Source organism: Pteropus alecto, unplaced genomic scaffold (assembly GCF_000325575.1).
Source record: "Pteropus alecto unplaced genomic scaffold, ASM32557v1 scaffold11, whole genome shotgun sequence".
Taxonomy (NCBI): Eukaryota; Metazoa; Chordata; class Mammalia; order Chiroptera; family Pteropodidae; genus Pteropus; species Pteropus alecto.
In genome coordinates this window covers 4737037-4756819 of record NW_006431956.1, presented here as the reverse complement: position 1 = coordinate 4756819, position 19783 = coordinate 4737037, and the positions used below count along the sequence as shown (strand labels likewise).

Below are 19783 nucleotides of genomic sequence, written 5' to 3'. Positions count from 1 at the left end.
CCTTTTGTAGAAATGTGAATATGATGTTTTAAAGCTGGGCAACAGAAGAGGGAAAATGGAATTGACAAAAGTTCATGCATCTAAAATAGGAAAATGAATATGTATATTATTTTCCCAGCCTTTTGATGGCATTAGTTCAATGGAAAATCTGAACAGCTAGTCTGTATTTTTGTTATTTTATTGAACCATTCTATCATGTATTCACATTCCTCCCAAAGGATAGCATATTGACACTTTATAGTCTGACTGAGAAAAGCAGTGACATAAACATTTTTTACCAAATAATCTTTTAAAAATTTACAAATTTCCATTTTGCTCTTTTTGCTATTATAAACAACCTTGTGCTTTGTTTGATGATCTCATTGACATAAATTCCTAGAGATAGAGTTATGAAGCAAAGGATATGTCTGTTTTTAAGAGTTTTGATGCATCTTATCAAATTGCTTTCTGGAAAGATTTGATGCATTTATAAATACTACACATTTTATAGTACCTCAGTGTCAGGTGCTGCACATTGCCTCACACTGTTGTCAGTGCTGAGTAATATAACTGCATTTTTTGGTCAGTCTGAGATAGGTGCAAAGGGATATTTTAAAACTTGTGTATCTTTAGTTTCTAATGGGTTTGACCCCCTACCCCCGCCCTGCCTCATGTCTTGGCTTTTAAATTTAGATTTTATTTTTATCAAAGCTATACTTGGTTTAAAGATTCAGCAGTCTGTAAAACTTATTTTGAAAAATAGCCGACTTCCATACTTCTCCTCCTCTCTGCCCACCCCACAAAAATAAGAGCTCCCTACTCACCCAGCTGATTCTTTTTCATTTACTTGCATAGTGTGAGCTAACGGGCCTCTATTGTCACTTCCTGCTCCTGCTGCATTCATTAGGCATTATCAGTTGATTTCCAGCTTTGAGGGGTGAGGATTTGGTTTTCTTCTATGCACCCAACCTCTGCTACACACATCCCTTCGACTCTAAAGAAGTTGATGCCTTTAATCAACTCCCTGTTTTTAACCCCACCCTTCCTTGTCCTCAGGAATCACCATTCGCTGAGCCTTTGAGGGAGGGGATTTAAAGGACCCCTCTGTTATTTTAGTGAGGTTATAGGATGAATGGATATCAAAATGTGTGTTCTGTCTGCCATCTTTAATTGGAAGTCCTTTTTCTGGTCTTTAGTAATCACTTTTATAAAGTAATAGTTAAAATTATGGGCTATAGAGTCAAGACTGTCTGGTTTTGAATCTGACTTTTCTGTTAACTGGCATTATGACCTCAGACAAGTTGGTTCAAATCTCTAAACCCCATTTTTTTTTCATCTGTGTCATAGAGTTAATGCGATACCTATCTCAGAGTGTCGTTGCGAGAATTAAATGTGATAAGGCATGCAAAGTGTTCTTCACAGTAGAATCTGCTGCCTGGCAGTATCTTGCTATCTGCCAGGCACTTAGTAGGTACACAAACATAGTTGTCGCTGCTGTTGTTACTCCTCTGAATTTCTTGCTCATGCCCTTGGCCCAGTTTTCTAATGGGATGCTTGCCTTTTGCTTCTTGATCAGACATGCCATATACACAGTCTGTCATTGGTCTTCTGTTTTTATTGATGGTACTTGGGATGTGTAATCATATTCCTACTGTTTCATGTTATAATCTCTACTTTTGTTGTCAGATTTGTTTTTTTGAAAGATGCCTGGTGGTAATAATAAGAAAGAAGGGTATGTGTGAGGGCGAGTGTGTGTGTGGGGGGTAAAACTAGAGATTATTATAGTATTTGGGGCAGTCGATAAAGGAGGACCTGAGAGGCTAAATGAAAAAATGATTATTTTTCATCATGTAAGAGAAAGAATTTTTTTTTTAACTCCTGAAGTGTATCACACTAGTTTATTTTGTGGACAAATTACCCTCATTTTTAAAAGCCTTCTTGAATGTTCTTCTTATCATCTACTCAGATGGATTTCATCTGAAAACTTAGAGCTTTCAGTTCAGTTTTTCCTTTAATACTCATTTCTATGAAATTGGATCCAAAGTTGATTCTCGAGGGATAAGATTTATCACATCCCTTAAGTTCACGGTATGTAAATAAATTTGCTTTCTTTTGGATATCGTAAATAAAATGAAATGGCAGATACATTGATATTTCAAGGTTGTATTTACAGATACTTAACTCATCCTTTTAGGTTTCATTTTGCTGGTTTGTCATTTTAGGCAGTATGGATTTATTGTTTTATTTGTATTTGTTTCGTCTTAGTTTTATAATTAATTAACTTTATGTTCTTTAAATAACAGTTCGTCTAAATTTGATCTCTCCACAGATTCGGACCAGGATGTAGCACTCAAACTTGCCCAGGAGCGAGCTGAAATAGTTGCTAAATATGACAGAGTAAGTATTCATATTTACTCTTTGACTAAGTTTTATTAGGAAAAAAAACATATAAATAGAAATGGATTTGCTTTTTGGAGAGCTTAAATTACAGAAGAAGTTTATTTACTTCATGTGACCATTGAAGTCATCTTTTTTCTCTGACTTCATCTCTAAATTTTCTCTCCCTCCTTCCCTCGGCTCTAGCCGCTCCAATCTCTTGCTGTTCTTTCAACACATCGGGCTTGCTCCTGCCTCAGGGCCTTTGCAGTGGCTTTTTCGTCTTCCTAGAACTCGTATATCCTGGGTATTCTCATGCCTCGTTGCCTTACCTCTTTCCTATCTTTACCCAGATAATACCTTCTTAGTGAGATCTCTCCCACACTGTTTGATACTTCCCCTGCGCCCCTTGCACTCCGTATCCCCTTTCTCTTCCTTATTTTTCACCATAGCACTTACTATGTCTATGTACCATATATTATACTATTACTTTGTTTGTTGTCTGCTCACACTCCTAGAATGTAAACTCTCTGAGGGTAAGAATTTCTTTTATTGATTTACTCTTGTATCCTAAATAACTAGAAGGTTCCTGACTCATACTAAGTATTTAATAAATATTTTAATATGTTAGTATGTAGAATTAAATACCCATTTTATTCATAATTCATATGTGATATTGAAAATTTAACCTGGATCTGAAAATTTCAATTTATACACTTGAAATAACCTCCATTAGCATTTTATCCTTATATTAGTTATGGAATCTGGTTTTTGATGCCCTAGGAAATCACAATTGTCGATGGTTGACTTGTCTCATTATTACCTTACTTCTCGAAGTCTGCAGTGAGTCTCAGCAGTTATTTATAAATGTCATATTTTATATCACTTGCATGTAATTTCATATGTGTTATTTTTGATTATTTGTGAGAATAACAGGAGCATAAAATTACAGAAGGCCATTTGGACTGTGCCCTGCTTCCAGGGAGCATACAGGCAGTGTGCAACTCACTTGTTATGTTCCCAGGTTCATTATTAAGTTGGTAGTTTGTAACATGAGACAGTTTCCCATTATTGTGATTAGGTTTTAGTGTAGTCCATGAAAAACCTAATTAATTTATTTGACCGCTTAACTGGTTTAAAACCAATAAGAACTATCATTCATTCATGCTTGCGTGCATTTTTTTTTTTCATGCAGCTAACACTTAGTGACCAGGCTATGTGTCGTGCCAGGCCCGGGGGATGCACACTATAGACATGAATTAGAGCACTCCATGCCCACAAGAAGCTCCCGGCCTATTCGGAGGAGAACACATGAGCAGACTATTATAAAATATACTCAGATGGAGGGGTCCACAGGACAGTTGGGTATTGAGTCTGAAATTTGAGTGGTTGGTATAGACAGTGACATTTGGGGTTCTTGCACCAACAGTGCTGGTTAGCCTTAAGGATAGAGTGGGAGAGCAGTGACTGAGGACAGAGCTCCGGGCACTCATACAGTGAAAGGCACCCATGAAAAAGCCATCAGAAGAAGAGTTAGAGAGGGACAAGGAGTGGCATGGCATGATGGAGACTCAGGAATAGGGAGTGAGCCACACTGACAGGTGCACCGAAAAAATCCGTTGGTCAGGGGCTGAAGCAGGCCCCCCCGGTTTTGGCAATGGGAGATCATTTCTGACCTTGGCAGGATAGTGTCAGAGCTGATATAGCTGTAAAGTAAAAATGAAGAGAGACAAAGCTGATAGCCCATTCTTCTGCGAAGTTTGGATGAAAAGACAAGAAATACTTTTTTTCTGAAACAGGTTCACTTTAAAACTTTAAAGTTCTGCAGTTCATTGCTGAGTAGTTTTCTTATTCTCCATTGCTCCCTCCTTCCCAGGTTCTCACAGGAACCCAAATCTGATCAAGGCTTAGCTGCATGTCAGCTGTTGTTGACATACAGTATCTTCCAAAGTTTGTAACTAGGAAATAGTGATTATATGCAAAAATAGTTGTTTTTTTTAAAAGTTAATTAGCGCGAACAATGCCTCATTTCCAACTCTTACTGAAGATGCAAAATATCCCAAGAAAACATCATTGTGACAAACTATAAGATATAAAGCTTTACATGAATCATCTGTAGTCTAGAGATTTTCAGAAAAGAAAACCTAACAGGTTGTACTGGAACTGGATGAAATTATATCCTAACTTTATGGAAGAAAGATGATGTACTTTAATATGATTGGAATAGTTGACTCTAAAACAAATAAATGTTCTATAAATGTTTTTATGTTAGTACATGAAAAATAATTTTTTTGGGTCTTTTTATTTTAAAAAATTATTTAGTTTTATAGATTCTCAATAACATCCTTCTTGTCCCCTATTATAGGGACGAGAAGGTGCAGAGATTGAGCCTTGGGAAGATGCTGATTACCTTGTTTACAAAGTCACGGACAGATTTGGCTTTTTACAGTAAGTTTCATAGATTGAAAGCTAACTTTTTTATTATAATGTTTCTGTGGACACCTATTATATTGATTTTCTTTATTTTTAATAACATTGCTGTGAATAAGATTCCAGGACTGGCCCTGCAACACGCTTTTTGTTATTAAATTCCTGGCATTTTTAACCTCTATGATTGAAATGAAACTATTTTGTAAGAATACAATTTTTATTATTTGTTGTATTTTAGTAAGAATATTAAGTGCAACAAATGAGTTATATTAATAATTTAGCAGAATTAAATGGAAATGAATAACAATTTGTATTTCCAAAAATAATTATAAAACATTTCATTTTACACAAATGCATTTAGAAAATAATTAGCAGTTATAACTTTAGTGTTATGCAGCCTGAAAACGAGCAATGAAAAGAAATGCCATTGATCTTCCTTATAGTTGTAAATGTATTCGTGTTATTGCTTCTCAAAATTAATTCCATTTATCCTGAGTCTGTTACATGATGAGCTGAGGGAGGTCTAGACCACTACAAAGTGGTTGAAAGGATTTTGACTCTTAAAAACATTCTGCAAATGATGCGAATCTGCCTGGTCTGGTTCTGGCATTGTTTGGTCAGACTCCCCTGGGCTGGAGACTTCTCTTCAACTCTAAAGTTTGTTTGGTTCCATATAATTCGATGATTAACTTACTTTTCATTCAAATGTATTCTTTTTCAGCCTTATTTATTATAAATAGGAAAAGGCCAGAGATTTTTATTTTATGACATATGATTAAATTTGAAGGAAAAAATACAATTTCTTGTATAGTTCGTTCATAGCAGTAACTTATAGCATTCAGACCTTGTTTCCTCTTTCTGTTCAGTTTTCTTCCATTTAGTAAGTATTTTGTTGTATCATGTTTTTATCAGGTAAAACAAGCAAACAGACAAACAGTTTGGGAGTTAGAGAATATGTACTCTTCCTGTGGCTTTGCGGGGCTCAGTTAACCATTTTATGCCTCATCTATAAACAGAAATCATTAACTGCGTACTTTACAGTGTAGTAGAGGACTTGAAGAAATAAAATGATAGACTTCTATATAAAGATCTGTACAAATGAGAGGTATTATTATACTTAATGGCATTAGAATACTCAAAATGTACTCTTGAGTAGTTATAATTAGAAAATTTTGGACTTCAACAGACTAACAGAGCAGTATTTAGCTATGATGAAAATACTCTTCTTAAACTAACCCCCACTTCCACTTTTTTTTTTTTTTTTAAGTAAATCATGTTTGGCCACAAATGTGGCAGGAAATGATCACACATTTGTGTGGGTTAATGTGCACATCTGAGATATATGAGTGAAGTTTTGAAGGACAATTAGCATTTAGCAATCAGCATTTGAACATTTAGCACTGTTAGGATTAGTGCGTCCCAAACTTGCCTGCACATTAAAGTCAGCTTGGAAAATTTTTTTTAAATAGATTTCTGGGATCTATCCCAGATTTCAGTTCAGAAGGTGGGATACTACTCAGCTCATTTTGACTTCCCCAAGTGTTTCTGATGGGAATGAGCCACTATAAAAGATGTTTTAATTATATAATAGTCTAATATAGTACAAAATATATATGAAAAATCTGTTTATTCCAAAAAGATCTAACAATTACCTGAATTCTCTTTTCCTGTTGCCTGAAACAATCTGAACTAGGTCCTGGCCCAAGAACCTAGCCTGTATTTGGCAGTCTAAAAATTACACTCAGTTATTTCACGTTTGTTTTTCACCCTCTCTGCTAAGGTCCATTTGGCACTAGTGGAGGGGAAAGTCAATCAATAGTTTATCTTAATAATGTTAGGTAATATTTATTGAGCACTTACTGTATCCCAGGCACTGTTCCAAGCTCTTTACATGGATTAATTTACTTATTCCTCTCAAAATCTCTTTGGCGTAGGTACTCTTTTTACCTTTTCATTTTGTTTAGTTGAAACTGAAACGCAAAATGGTCTCGCACCTTGCCCAGTTGTGCTGACAGCACGTGTCAGATCTGGCACGTGGACCTTAGCAGTCTTACGGCATAGCTTGTGTTGTGAACTTCTGCATTATACTGCCTGTTACTGCTCTCTTATATTTTTAATAAGAAAAACCCAGAAGAAGGCTTCAAAATGCCGAGGAAGAAAATTAAAGGGGAGAAAGGAGTGCCTAAAGAGAAAGGGTCCTGTTTGAAATGATCACATCTACTGACATATACTCATATAGCTAAGCTCTCCACTTTTTTGAAAACGAAGCCGATTGGTACCAGTTCTCATACTATCAGACTAATTTTTTATTTACTCCATGTTGCAGTTCATGAGGCAGTTCATGAGGCAGGCAGCGCAAATGAAAACAATGAAGCGTAGACATGCCTTTTAGCGTAATGTTAGGCTTTATTAAATTTCACCAAAGCCATTGATTTTTGTTTCAATGCCCACTTCAGTAAAACTCTTTTTTCCAGAAGTGGCTGCTGATGGCTTTTATTACTTGTCACTGTAGACCGGAGTTTTGTGTGCGGTGGAAGAAAGGCGCGTGGCCGGACATTTAGATATTGCTCGCTGTCACACACCTTGATGAAAGAGTATTTCTTTCTGCTATCTTAGTTCTTTGCAGGTTGGTTCTCCAATTTCGATTGGTTCTCCAATGAAATTGTGTTTTCAGTGTCAATATCAATACAATGCAATGACAAAAACTAACTTTGTAGCCTTCTCTGAGGGCTGCTGACTTCATACCTAATTATAGGCTTAGTAAGTTAAATTACTTGTTATGATATGTGAAGAAGGATGACAGTAATTAGCAAATGCAGTACAGGACTAACTTGGTTTTATAACAGATTTCACAATAAATATGAAATCTGTTGCCAAACCAGCTTGGCTCGATGCTGGAACAAGAATGTCTTTGTTTGGTACTCGGAACCGGGGAGTCCGCCCCAGTCGGTTTGCCTGTGATGGAGTGACAGACAGATTGAGCTTATTTAAGAAGTTAGAGAACTTTAAACATTTTCATCAAAAATAGTCATTGCTAGTTTGCTCAACAAAGAATGCTTGGTATTTGGATAAGATAGATAATGCTTTTAGGTCACAAGTTATTAATAGAATTAGAAGTTCTACCCAAAATATAAATTTAATAACAAGCTTCAGATTTTCATTTACTTATCAAAATGTTTATATTTATAAGATTTAGCTGATTGTAGTTTGCTACGACTTATAAATATTCGAAAACTAGAATAAAGGTGTTTTTGTTTTTAAAGAATATCTGTTTTGATGGCAAGGGCTTGAAAACTCTTTCTACCCATCTAATAATTTGACTCAAGTAAATCTAAGTTTAGACAAACTTAATAGCAAAAGAAAAACAATTTGATTAAAAATTGGGCTGAGGATCTGAATAGATGTTTTCCCAAAGAAAGACATCCATGTGGCCAACAGCAAAAGATGCTAACCATCACTAATCATCAGGGAAATGCAAATCAAGGCTTCAAAGAACTATCACCTCACACCAGTTAGAATGCTTCTTACCAAAAGGCAAGAAATAATAAGTGTTGGTGATGAGGATGTGGAGAAAAGGGAACCCTTGTGCACTGCTGTGGAAGTGTAAATTGGTACAACTACTATGGAAAACAGTATAGAGGTTCTGCAGAAAATTAAAAATAGAACTACTGTATGACCCAGCAATTCCACTTGTGGGTATTTCTTGAAAGGAAATTAAATCATCTCTAGTCCTATGTCCATTGCAGCATTATTCACAATAGCCAGGACATGGAAACAACCTAAGTGTCGACTGACAGATGAACGGAAAAGAAAGTGTCATATATGTTCAAACGTACATACTCAATGGAATATTACTCAGCCATAAAAAAAAAAAAAGGAAATCTTGCCATTTGTGACAACATGGATGGACCTTTATGGAATTATGCTAAGTGACGAGTCAGATAGAGAAAGACAAATCCTGTATGATATCACTTATATGTGGCATCTTTAAAAAAATTAACAAAGTCATAGATACAGAAAACAGATTGGTGGGTGCCAGAGGTGGGAGGTGAGAGGTAAGGGAAATGGGTGAAGGTGGCCAAAAGGTACAAACTTCCCGTTATAAGGTAATAATTCCTGGATGTATGTACAGCATGGTGACTGGAGTCCACAGTACTGTTTTGTATGTTTGAAAGTTGTGAGGGAGTAGATCTTAAAAGTTCTCATCACGAGTTAAAAAATAAAAAATCTAACCTAAGTATGTTTGGTGATGGATGCTAACTACACTTAATGTAACCATATTCGCATATATTTACAATATTCGCATATATGAAATCTTTATGTTGTACGCCTAGAACTAATATATTGTTATATGTCAGTTATGTCTCAATTTTAAAATAAATAAATGCACATTAAAAACATCTTATATAGAAAGAGCTCAATAACTATTTGGAGCTCATGATGGGGGCTACATAGGCAACCAGACTCTAGTGGGGTTGCAACAAGGCAAAAGGAAATGATGTAAAGTATTGGGGTGGAGGGAAACCAAGACCTTGGTTGCCTGCATATTCTGGCATCTCTCTCTCCCATGGTTTCCATAGCATGGTTTGAGGTTAAGGTGGAGGAGCGTGCTGTGTGCATTTCTGTCTCATCTTGAATTTCACAAAGCAGTTCATTCTGCAGGACCTGCCCAACACAGGCTGTGTGGCCTGAGCAGATGATCAGCTTCATTCCACAGACAAGTGCAAAACTTGGTTCTGATTCAGGATTGAGACTAGGCACAATTAGAGTAGGTCTGTCAGTCTTGTTTAGTAAATAAGAGACCAAAGAAATGCAACCAGCCACTTCAAAGAACTTGTCCTGTGGTCGGCAGCCATAGATGGCACATCATTTACAGTTAGGAATGTTCAAATTAACATGTGTCAGTATCAGCTCAAATCAGCTGTACAAAAGTTTGGCCTTGCCCAGGGCAGCCCACCCACCCAGAAATGCCATTCTTGCTGTGCACAAAGGGTGCCAAATGTTCTTATTCCTTCCAGCTGTCCCTGCTGACCTAATCACCTAGGAAGTACACTCCAGCAGTGTCTACAAGCCCTCTTCTGCCGGTCAATGAAGAACGGATAGGTGCACTTTTAAACCAGAAGTTATATCCTGTACCAGTCGTACATCATTGGCCCTAGTAATCAGGATTGCAAGTTAGGGAAATTTAGACTAATAGCATAATGAAAGCTATAAAACAACAACAACAACAACAACACAGTGTCACATGAATAAAAGTGAGTGGACACTTTATGTTTAAAAAAAAAAAAAGCTTTTTAAAATTTAATCCTCAAAATTTCTTGTCTTTTTGAGAATTGAGTTTTTAACCTTTTCTTCATATATTCCTGCACAGTCTGAAGATCTCATTGATCTTAATTTGAACCCACTGGGTTAGATCATGCTAAACAAATCTACATTAGACTAAGTGCCTGTGACTAAGTGAAAGTGCTATGAAATGAGGGGTTTGGACCATCTAAGATCACTTTCAGCTCTTAAGCTTTTGTCAGTTCCGTTGCTGCAGCTTCCTGGCTCACCTAAAGGCTCTTCGGAGTAGCAAACGAGTGCCTTTGAAAATACCGGACTCTTGAGTACAAATGTCTTGTACTCTGGAAAGTGGTTTTATTTGGTCTCAAGAATATGTACATATCATGGCCAAAACATCAATACTACTGAGATAGCAACTCGAAGCCCATAACTTTGTTTATGGCTAGCACATTGTTTCTACATTGCTGACGGTTAATATAAGAGTTTCAGTATATTTTATATTAGGTGATATCACAAAATTACCATGTCAGAAAAGTAAATTTGATCTTTTATTGTACATCTAAAAAACCATCCCCATTGAAGTTTTGACAAATGAAGCTTTCTCTATTTACAGAATAAACATCGAAGTTTTTTTCTTAATTCATATATCTGAGGCAGTTTTATTTCCTTATACAAATTTTTAAAAACAATCATTTATTATAGGCCATGGTTGGAGCTGGAGAGTGGAGGTGATAGTCTAGAGTAGAGATTGGCAAACGGTGGCCTGCAGGCCAAACCCATCTCAGCACCTGTTTTTGTAAAAAATATTATGGAAACAATACCACACTCAGTTCTCATCTTGTCTGTGTCTGCTTTCACAATGCAACACTGGAGTTGAGTAATTATGAAAAAGACTGTTGGTCCATAAAGCCTAAAATATTTACTGTTTAAAGATTTGCCTTTACAGACGAAGGTTGCTGTCTCCTGGTCTGAGCAGTGCTGTCCAGTAGAACTCTGTGTCTTGGTGGGAATGCTCTTTCTGTGCCTGCAGTGTCACCCATGGTGGCCTATGTCTGCCTATCGTGCACTTGAACTGTGGCTAGTGAGACTGAGTCACTGACTTTTAAATATTGTTTAATTTTAATCTACATTTAAAATTAAATAGTCACATGTGGCTAGAGATTATTAGACAGCGCTGTCTAGAGATTTGAAGATAGGGGACATGTGGTTACAGATTGCTAAGTGTTTTGTATTGAACTCGGTGGAATAGAAACTGTGTAACTCTTGTGATGACAAATGAATGCTTACACCTATCGTTGTAATGTTTTCAAAGTTCTCTGTGATTTCAGGTACTTCACATGTCCCGTTTTTTTTCTCTGCAGTGAGGAAGAACTGCCCTATCATAATGCATCTGTGGAACGGGTAAGGCCAGCTCTGCACTTACTTAACAGTTACGGACGAATTGTGTTTGTCAGGAAAATAAAACCCACTGCCTTTATGACTTTGAGTGCCATATTAAATGTAAATGAGGAAGTCACTATTAGAATTTGACCCTAAATATGTCACTGTGAGAAAGGAGTGAAATTAATGGTAAAGTAATTTTAGGAGACATTTGTTGGGGCTTCTGCTAGGTACTTGAGGAAAGGACAGGTAGCACTTCGGGAGAAGGCCTGCATTCGGGACTGGTGGTTCTCAGCCTAGGTGCGCTCCCGAGGCGGGGTCTACAGAGAGCTTGGCTGCTGGGGACCCACCGCAGTCTGTGAGCCAGCCTTCCTGCGGGGGAGCCTGGGCAGGTGATCCATAAGAGCTTCACAAGTGATCCTCTTGCCCCTGTGGCTAATAAAGTGCCCTTCCAGAGAGGCGGCTCTTTGGAACACAGCTGTTCCATGAGGTTTTAATCAGCTTTCCCACACACGACAGCAACCAAGTTAGTTTGCTGTAGTCAAAAAAGGATGCTTGGAGAAGTCATGTATGTTAAACCTGTCACCTTTTTTGGTAGCCCGTTTCCCATCTCTTTACTGTAGTTGTCTGGGGAGCTGGTTCCACGGCTGGGTATGCATGAGAACTGGGGACTGAAGGTTTTAAAGTTACTCAGAATCTCCCCCTGTCCCTTCTCTATTTTTTTTCTGTACTGAAAATGAATTTTAGAATGAGAGGGAGGCTATTGCTTGTGATTATCTCAGTTTGTTTTTATTTGATGGGGAAGAAGGCTGAGTTTCAGATAACAGAGATAAAATTAGAACTGGAATTTTAAAAATCTTCTAGAAACTTTCTAAAATCAAATTTTCTTAAGATAAAAAACTGTAGCATAACTTTGAGATGTAAACAAAATTGCCATTTTACATGTATAAAAACCCCTGTAGGTACCGCCTGCAATTGAATTCTCTTGTAAATGCCTGATTTTCTCTGTGTCATCAACATTGACGTTTTGGCGAAAGAATTTCTTTTAGTAGCTGCATTACTGCGTTGTGCTGGACTAAGTGCTGCCTAGAATATTAGGATCAATTAAGACATAGTTTCTGCCTTGGGCACGCTCGCTGTGCTCAGGGACTGAGGTAGCTCAAGCAAGGCGATGTGTGGGAGGTTATTGGTGGCTTTCGGGAGCACAGTATTAGTGAAATGAGATGGTAGTGCTGTGGTGGGGAAGGCAGCTTCCCATGGCTAAGGAATGAATGATAAGGAAGTGATGATAACAGTGACCACTTTCTAAATTCTGCCTCTGATGAATTTGTACCAGTCTTCTTTGAAATGGGAGCATAAGGATTTGTTTGTGTTCTCTGACCATTCTCTCTCTTGTCTAATACCCTGATTTCACTAATCCTTGGACCCCGCTGATACCACCACTGTTTTATTATCCCTCAGCACACTGATGTCGTCATTTTTCTCTCTTCCCAGCTCAAACTGGAAAGGCACAGTCACTCGCATTATACCTACACCTCCCCTCACCTCTCTCGCCTCTTCTGGGCCAATCTACAGCCCTAGTGAAAGCCAGTTTTTTGCTGCTGCAGTGCCTGCCCCTGCAGGACTAAGTGCAACTAGGAGAAGACTCACACTGATGGCCACTGGTTTACCTTTAATTCATGGCCGCAACCTCAGGAGCATGAGCGCTGCGTGAAAATCCTCCCATCTCTCCTGAGTGAATGTCTGCTCCCGTTTTAACCACTGCAACCTTTTCTTCTCTCCTCGACCTCCAGCACCTTCTTCTCCGTCCTCAGCTAATGTTCTTGTGTCTTATTTCTTATAAGAATAGAAGCAATCAGAAGAGCTTCCACAGGCTTTCATAGTCGCATCTACCCGCCTGTCGTCATCTGTGCCCAAAGCTCTACTTCCTGTGCATACGGATGCTGCTTGTTCAGAGTCATTCTTCTCTCTCCTGAAGTCTTTTTCTTTCTACTTGACTGTTCCCAATCAGAGTAAAATCTGTTCTTATTCCCATTTTGAAAAAAAGCAAACCAATCTTTTGACCCCACTTCCACCTCAGCTACTGCCCGGATTCCTTACCGCATGCTCTGTTGCCCTAACTCGTGAAAGAGGTGCCTGTGTACTCTTTTCCATTTCTTTCCTGCAATTCTTCCTTGGTCTCTAGTTACCTCTCTGCTGTTACATTGGGTAGTCGGTTCCCAATCTTCCCCTTGATCTGCCCGCAGCATTTGACCTGGTTCGTTCCTGTCTCGTTCTTACACTTTCTCCATTCTTGGCCTTCAGAACTCAATACTCTCCTCACCTTCTTTCCTCACTGGCTGCTCATCCTCAGTTTGCTCTGCATGTTCTTTGTCATCTCCTTGATCTCTACACTTTGGGGTGTCCCATGGCTCTGGCCTTGAACTTCTCTTTCCTGTCTGTATTTCTTCCATGGTAATCTCATCTAGTCTTTTGCTGTTAAATGCCAGCTGCGTGTTGATGACTTGGCTCCCTGAACCCTAGACTTGTGTATTTGTGTATATATATTCACTATGTAGACTTAGATGTCTGACTTAATGTATACACTTGGATGTCTAAGAAATGTTCAAACTGAGGTTTCTGTTATTCTCTTCAAATCCATCCTGTTAGCAGACTTCCCCGTCTCAGTAAATGGGAATGCCACTCTTCTAGTTGTTCACCATAAATAGGCTGCAGTTATACGTGAAAACTTCTGAGTTACTTCCGACTTTCTTTCCTTCATACCCCACGTTTCTTCTGTTAGCAGTCCTGTGAACTCTGCCTTCCCAATGTATTCAGAATCCAGTGACGCCTCACCAGCTCTGCTTCTGCCACCTGGGCCACAGAAACCTCTCTTCCAGAGCCTCTAGCTCCCTGCGCTGCCATTGACCCCTCTCTCCCTGCTCTTATCTGTTCACCAAAAGAGCCAGAGTGATCCTGTTAAAATAAGTAAGATCATGTTGTTCCCTAATCGCAACATTGTGGTGGCGCCTCATCTTATCCACAGTAAGAGGGAGAGCCCTTAGAATGACCTGCAAAGCCCTGCGTGACCTGGTTTCTGTTAAGTCTCTCATCTTATCTCCTGCTTTCTCTTGCTTACGCCCTGGCCTCCGTAGTGCTTCTCAGGCATGCCGGCCGTACTTCCTCTTCCAGGCCCTTGCCCTGGCTGCTTTCTTTCTTGTGCTCTTCCCCCTGATAGTGACAAATCTCAGTTCCTTCATGTATTTACTGACATGTCACCTTCAGAAAAACACCCTCTCTGGCCATCATATCTAAAATTGGGAACCGAGAGGTTATGATTAATTACTCCTTTCCCTCCTTTATTGTTCTCTGTAGCACTTAACATTATTTCCACACTAAGTATTTTACTTATTTTACTTATTTTTGTTTGTTTGTTTGCCCGTTTCCTCGCTAGGATGTACTCTCTATGAGGGGGTTTTACCTGCTTTGTTCATTGCTGTATCCCCAGAACCTCAAGCAGTTGTACTTAGTATGTGTGCACTAAATGGTGGTTGAATGAATGACCAAATAGATGTAATGAGTGCATTAGAACTAAATATGTTGATTTAAAGACTGGCAGAGATTGTCCTTTTGAGCATTAAATGTGTTTTGTTTGAGAAATCAGAGAAGAATTGAAAGGTGTAACAAAAGTTATCCATATTTGGCAAAATGTAAATCTGGCGACTCAATATTGACTTCTCTCTCCATTGTCCTGAAAGTCCAGCAGTCTGGGAACCAGTGTGATATAGAGGATTCAAGAAATGAGACAATGAAGAAAAGAAGAAATATAAGAAAAAAGCTAGTAGAGGGATGCTAACAAATTTTTTATTTGTTTTTTAAAGATATTTGCCTGTGCAATAAAAGGTCTGCTACATAGTGCAATCAAGCTTATAGTTAATTGGTTGTTTGAAGAGTTTAATATAATAGAAAGTCACTAAAAAAGTGACCTACATACACCTTAATGGTTTAACATGAGACACAGTTTTATATTCCTTGGCCAGTCTTTTATTGGGAGAGGAGCAGGATTCTGAGGCTGCTGATTGAGATTCCATTATGCCTTTCATACATAAGCTGCACTCATATTGCATGGTCTGCCTTTTACAGTTTTGGTTTCTTTAAACTAGAATGAGAACTTAGACACATGCAAAGCAGTATAAGGCTAGAAATTTTTTAGTTTATCAAGATTTCTCCCAATTTTTCTGGTTTAACTTTAGTTTATGTATTCTTCAGTGACTGCCAAACTCTGGCCATTTCTAGGAAACTAATAAATTCTACATGTATGACTTCATTGAATAAAATCAGTGGAATGATAGCCTTGCTGAAATCTACAAGTGTTTATTAATCTTTACAAAGCATACACACGAAGCATGCACTTCTTGTCATTTGGGAAGACTTGTGCACTAATGCAGTCAAGTAATCATGGCTTTTGTTCCAGGTTTGCCAGTGTATTATTTTACATAAAGCGGTTCTCTGTTTAAAACAAGGTTAGTAGTAGGCAGTCCCTTATAAGAGGATTAGTGTTGATATTTGCAAAGTGCTGTGGGTTCCCCCAAACAGGCATTTATAACAAATAAACATAACAAATATCTTATTATGTTTACTCTGCAGAGAATAATATTAATAATGGATCATATTGTTTCTTTCAGCTTATTGATGTTTTTAATAAGGAGGAAAGGATATGTAAAAAAAACCTATGAATTTTTATGGATTCAGCCATTCTTGTATGTGGCACAATATCTTGCATGGCTTACAAACTAATTGGAGCCCATTTATATCTTTCAGAACTATATTTTAATTTTCTGTGGTTGGAAATATTACTCAAAATATATGACTGATAGACTTTTTCAGTGTTACTTTTGTCAAAACTGGACGCTTTCCTTCTTGTACTTCTTGTCCAATCCTGACCTCTGCTGGTGAGGTCTAGGTGTGCGTGGCTCTGGTCAACTTCACCGTCGGTCATGCATCCTAACATTCAGATAGGAGAGACAAAAAAAGCAACTGAAGACTTGAACTTAAAAGTTCTAAGATGTCTTATTTTAGAGGAGAAGGCTAGTTAATATCCATCCATGCATTTTGTGTATGTTTAGCCTTTTTGTGATTATTAATCATGTTAATAGTAGGAAGAGCCTTGGACCAGATAGAAGTTAATGCTATGCATGATCAACAGTTGTTCTTTTTTCTTTCTTTTTTTTAAATTAAATTTATTGGAGTGACATTTGTTAGTAAGATTTATAAGTTTCAAGTGTACAATATTATATTATATCATCTGTATATTGCATTGTGTGCTCATCACCCAAAGTTTAGTCTCCTGTCGCCATCTATTTGACCCCTTTACCCTCTTTTGGACAGTTGTTAAGTACATGCTAGTCCTGCATAGGGTTAAAAATATAGTCTCAGCTCACTGAGGTTGAGAGGAAACAAAGAAGATATTGGTCCCAGTTTTAATCCTTACACTCCCTTGCCCCAATAGGAGGGGCCTGTCCTTACTCAGGGGGGGACAGCAATTTAAAACAACCAAGTATCAGATCGCACATTTCAAACGGAAGATCAGTCCTTTCCTGAAAACAGCTCCTGGGAAGAAAAGTACACAACAACATACCAATTTGTAGTCAGTGGAAGTAATGGAGAGACAGAAAAGGGAGTATTGCATAGAGATTAAGACTTCTATGTCATTTTCCTTTTGATATATGTTGTTCTTTCTCAGGAAAGAATTGTCTTATAGTAAGATCTCCCATATGATTTTAAAAATTGCAGTGATGCACATATCTAGTACCCAGATCTTAGTTCTTGAATACCATTCCCATGAAAAAGAGCCACTGTTTCTGAAAGAAATGGCTAGTGAAGGTCTATGTAGAAAAATTATAAAGTGAATCTCAATTATTTTGTGCCAGAAAGGGTATGTCTCAAGGATCCACTTGAAGAGAGAGATCTTCAGCCAAATAAGAGGCAGTTCTACCAAATTTGGGACAATTTTAGCTTCAGAAAGAATGATGATAAAAGATTATAGTATTATAACATTGATAGAATAATTCTTTGTACTATAGTGATATTAAAAGGTGGGGAGGAGCTAGAAAGGAAAAACATTTTAATAAAAAAAGTCACTTAATAATATAGAAGGAATCATAGAATTATAAAAAAATACATCATTTCACCATCATCAGAATCAGAACTGATTCAGACAGGCATGTGGATGATAAGATCACTGAATAGAGTTGTTAAGGAAAAGAGTGTCCACATCGTCTCAAAGTGCACCACACAGATTACTTATTAGTTATAAAAGGGGAGTTCTCTGTTACTTAATGGAGAAATTGGACAAATACCACTTAATCAATGGATCAAATGTTACATCATTGATAGTGGTACAAATCGACATGATATGTCTCTGGGTGCGATGCAATGGGAAAGATACATCACCTGTGTAATATTCCTGTCAAAATGTAAGAGAAATGATCAGACTGATCCAGATAGTGTGGCTTGGACTCTTCAAAAATGTCAGTGTCATGAAAGACAGAAAAAGGCCAGAGGACTGTTCCAGAGCAAAGGGAAGTAAAGAGATGGGCCAGTAGGCGCAGCGCTTGACCCATGATTAGATTCTGAGTCTCCCCATCCAACCCACAGACAAACAGCTATGAAGGACACTTTTACAGCAGGTGTGGAATTTGGGATATGGATTGTTTAATAGGTAATAATGAAGGTAGTCATAAACTAGTTTTAAGTTTTTTCGGTGCGATAGTGGTACTCTGATTATATATGAAATATGATTTTATTTGTGGGTTGATACATACTCAAACTTTTTGGAGATGAAATATTCATGATGTCTGTGATTTTCTAACAGATCAGCCAAAACACAAAAAGTAAAAACAGAAACCACCCCAATATAAATAGATGAAATGAGGCAAAATGTAATAATCGGTAGATTTGCTAAAGTATGTATAAGTATATGGTGTACTGTTCTTCCAGCTTTTCTGTGGGTTTGAAATATTTCAGAATAAAAATTGAAAAGTAAGATGTCTGTGTATAAAGGCAACACTGTTATTTTATATCATTTTTGTATAGACATCTAACATTAGTAGTTCTGCCTTTGGCAGCACTTTGAACAGTGTTAACAGCATGGAGGAATGATATCATTTCTATCATTATGCTACATAAGAGATACTATTATAACTCACTTCTGCTTACTTCAGTATTATAATGATTGAACTGCTATCAAAACTATTTATGATTTTGGTGTGTCCATTTATATTCATTCTTCTTACCCCTTCTACCTCCAGAACCACAGAATACTATTAATTGCTTCACGATGTCGTTTACTTGTCTTTCTTTACTCATGTAAATTATGTATAACTTTAAAATGTTTATTGAACTTTTCTTATATACCAGCCGCAGTTTTAGGTGATGAAAGTAGAAGAGGAATATATGATATGGTTCCTGTACCCAGGAGTTCATACTTTAATATTAATAATATGACTTAAGCCAGCTAAAATGTAGGTGTTAGATACTGTAACAATAATAATAATTCTCATTTTATAGAGAAGGAAACAAAGATACGGAAAGGTTAAGTAACTTGCCCTAAATGAAACAAATAAGAAGCAGTAAGACTCAGATTTGAACCCAGAACAACCGAGTCCTTAGTCAACACTATGAAATGCTAAGCAAGCAGTTAATTTTGCTTGGGGCGTGAAGGCATTTGGAAGGTTCCAGACCGCTGAAATTTGTCTGAGTCTTGAGAAGAGTGCATAGGATTTTACCAAATGGTGGTGAGGAAGAGCATCACAGGCAGATGAATAGCAAACATTGGTCAAAGAGGCATGAAGATACATTGTGTTTTGGGAATGACAAATAATTCAGTGCGGCTAAATCATAAAAGTAGCAGGAAGTGAAACTGGAAGGTGAGTTAGGGCTATATTGTGAAGGGCCATCCATATAGAAGTTGGAACTTTATTTGTAGATAATGGGTAGCCATTAAGGGATTTTTAATTGGAATGCATTTTAAAACTTGTGATACAATGTGGAGGATGGATTGAAGAGTCAGGGCTACTCATAAGGAGTTACTGATTCCATCTAGGAATTAGGATTGCCTAAACTAGGGCTGAGGGCATGATGGAAGCAAGAGACATGGATGGGACCAGCAGAATGTACTTTGGATATGAGAAGGAAGATAAAATGAAGACTGGAAACAACTGAAGGTTCTAGTTGTATTGACTTAGTGGGCTGTGATGCTGTTGATTTGTGTTAGGGAAGAGAAGGATAATAGTAGCATGGTTAGGGAGATGGTTTTGGATATGCTGAGTTTGTTGAAACTTGTGGTTTGAAATTC

The 19783-nt window shown here is 37.7% G+C and overlaps 1 protein-coding gene across 2 annotated transcripts in view; it reads left to right on the top strand.

Annotated features, from left to right (window-relative positions):
* The window catches only part of USP6NL (USP6 N-terminal like), a 123161-nt gene that overhangs the window by 56406 nt on the left and 46972 nt on the right, over positions 1-19783 (top strand). For both annotated transcript variants that reach the window (XM_025043409.1, XM_015585669.2), the window contains exons 2-4: positions 2309-2376; positions 4721-4803; positions 11430-11469. In XM_025043409.1, coding sequence (XP_024899177.1) covers positions 2309-2376; positions 4721-4803; positions 11430-11469 — 191 coding nt within the window. The remainder of the gene's footprint in view (positions 1-2308; positions 2377-4720; positions 4804-11429; positions 11470-19783) is intronic.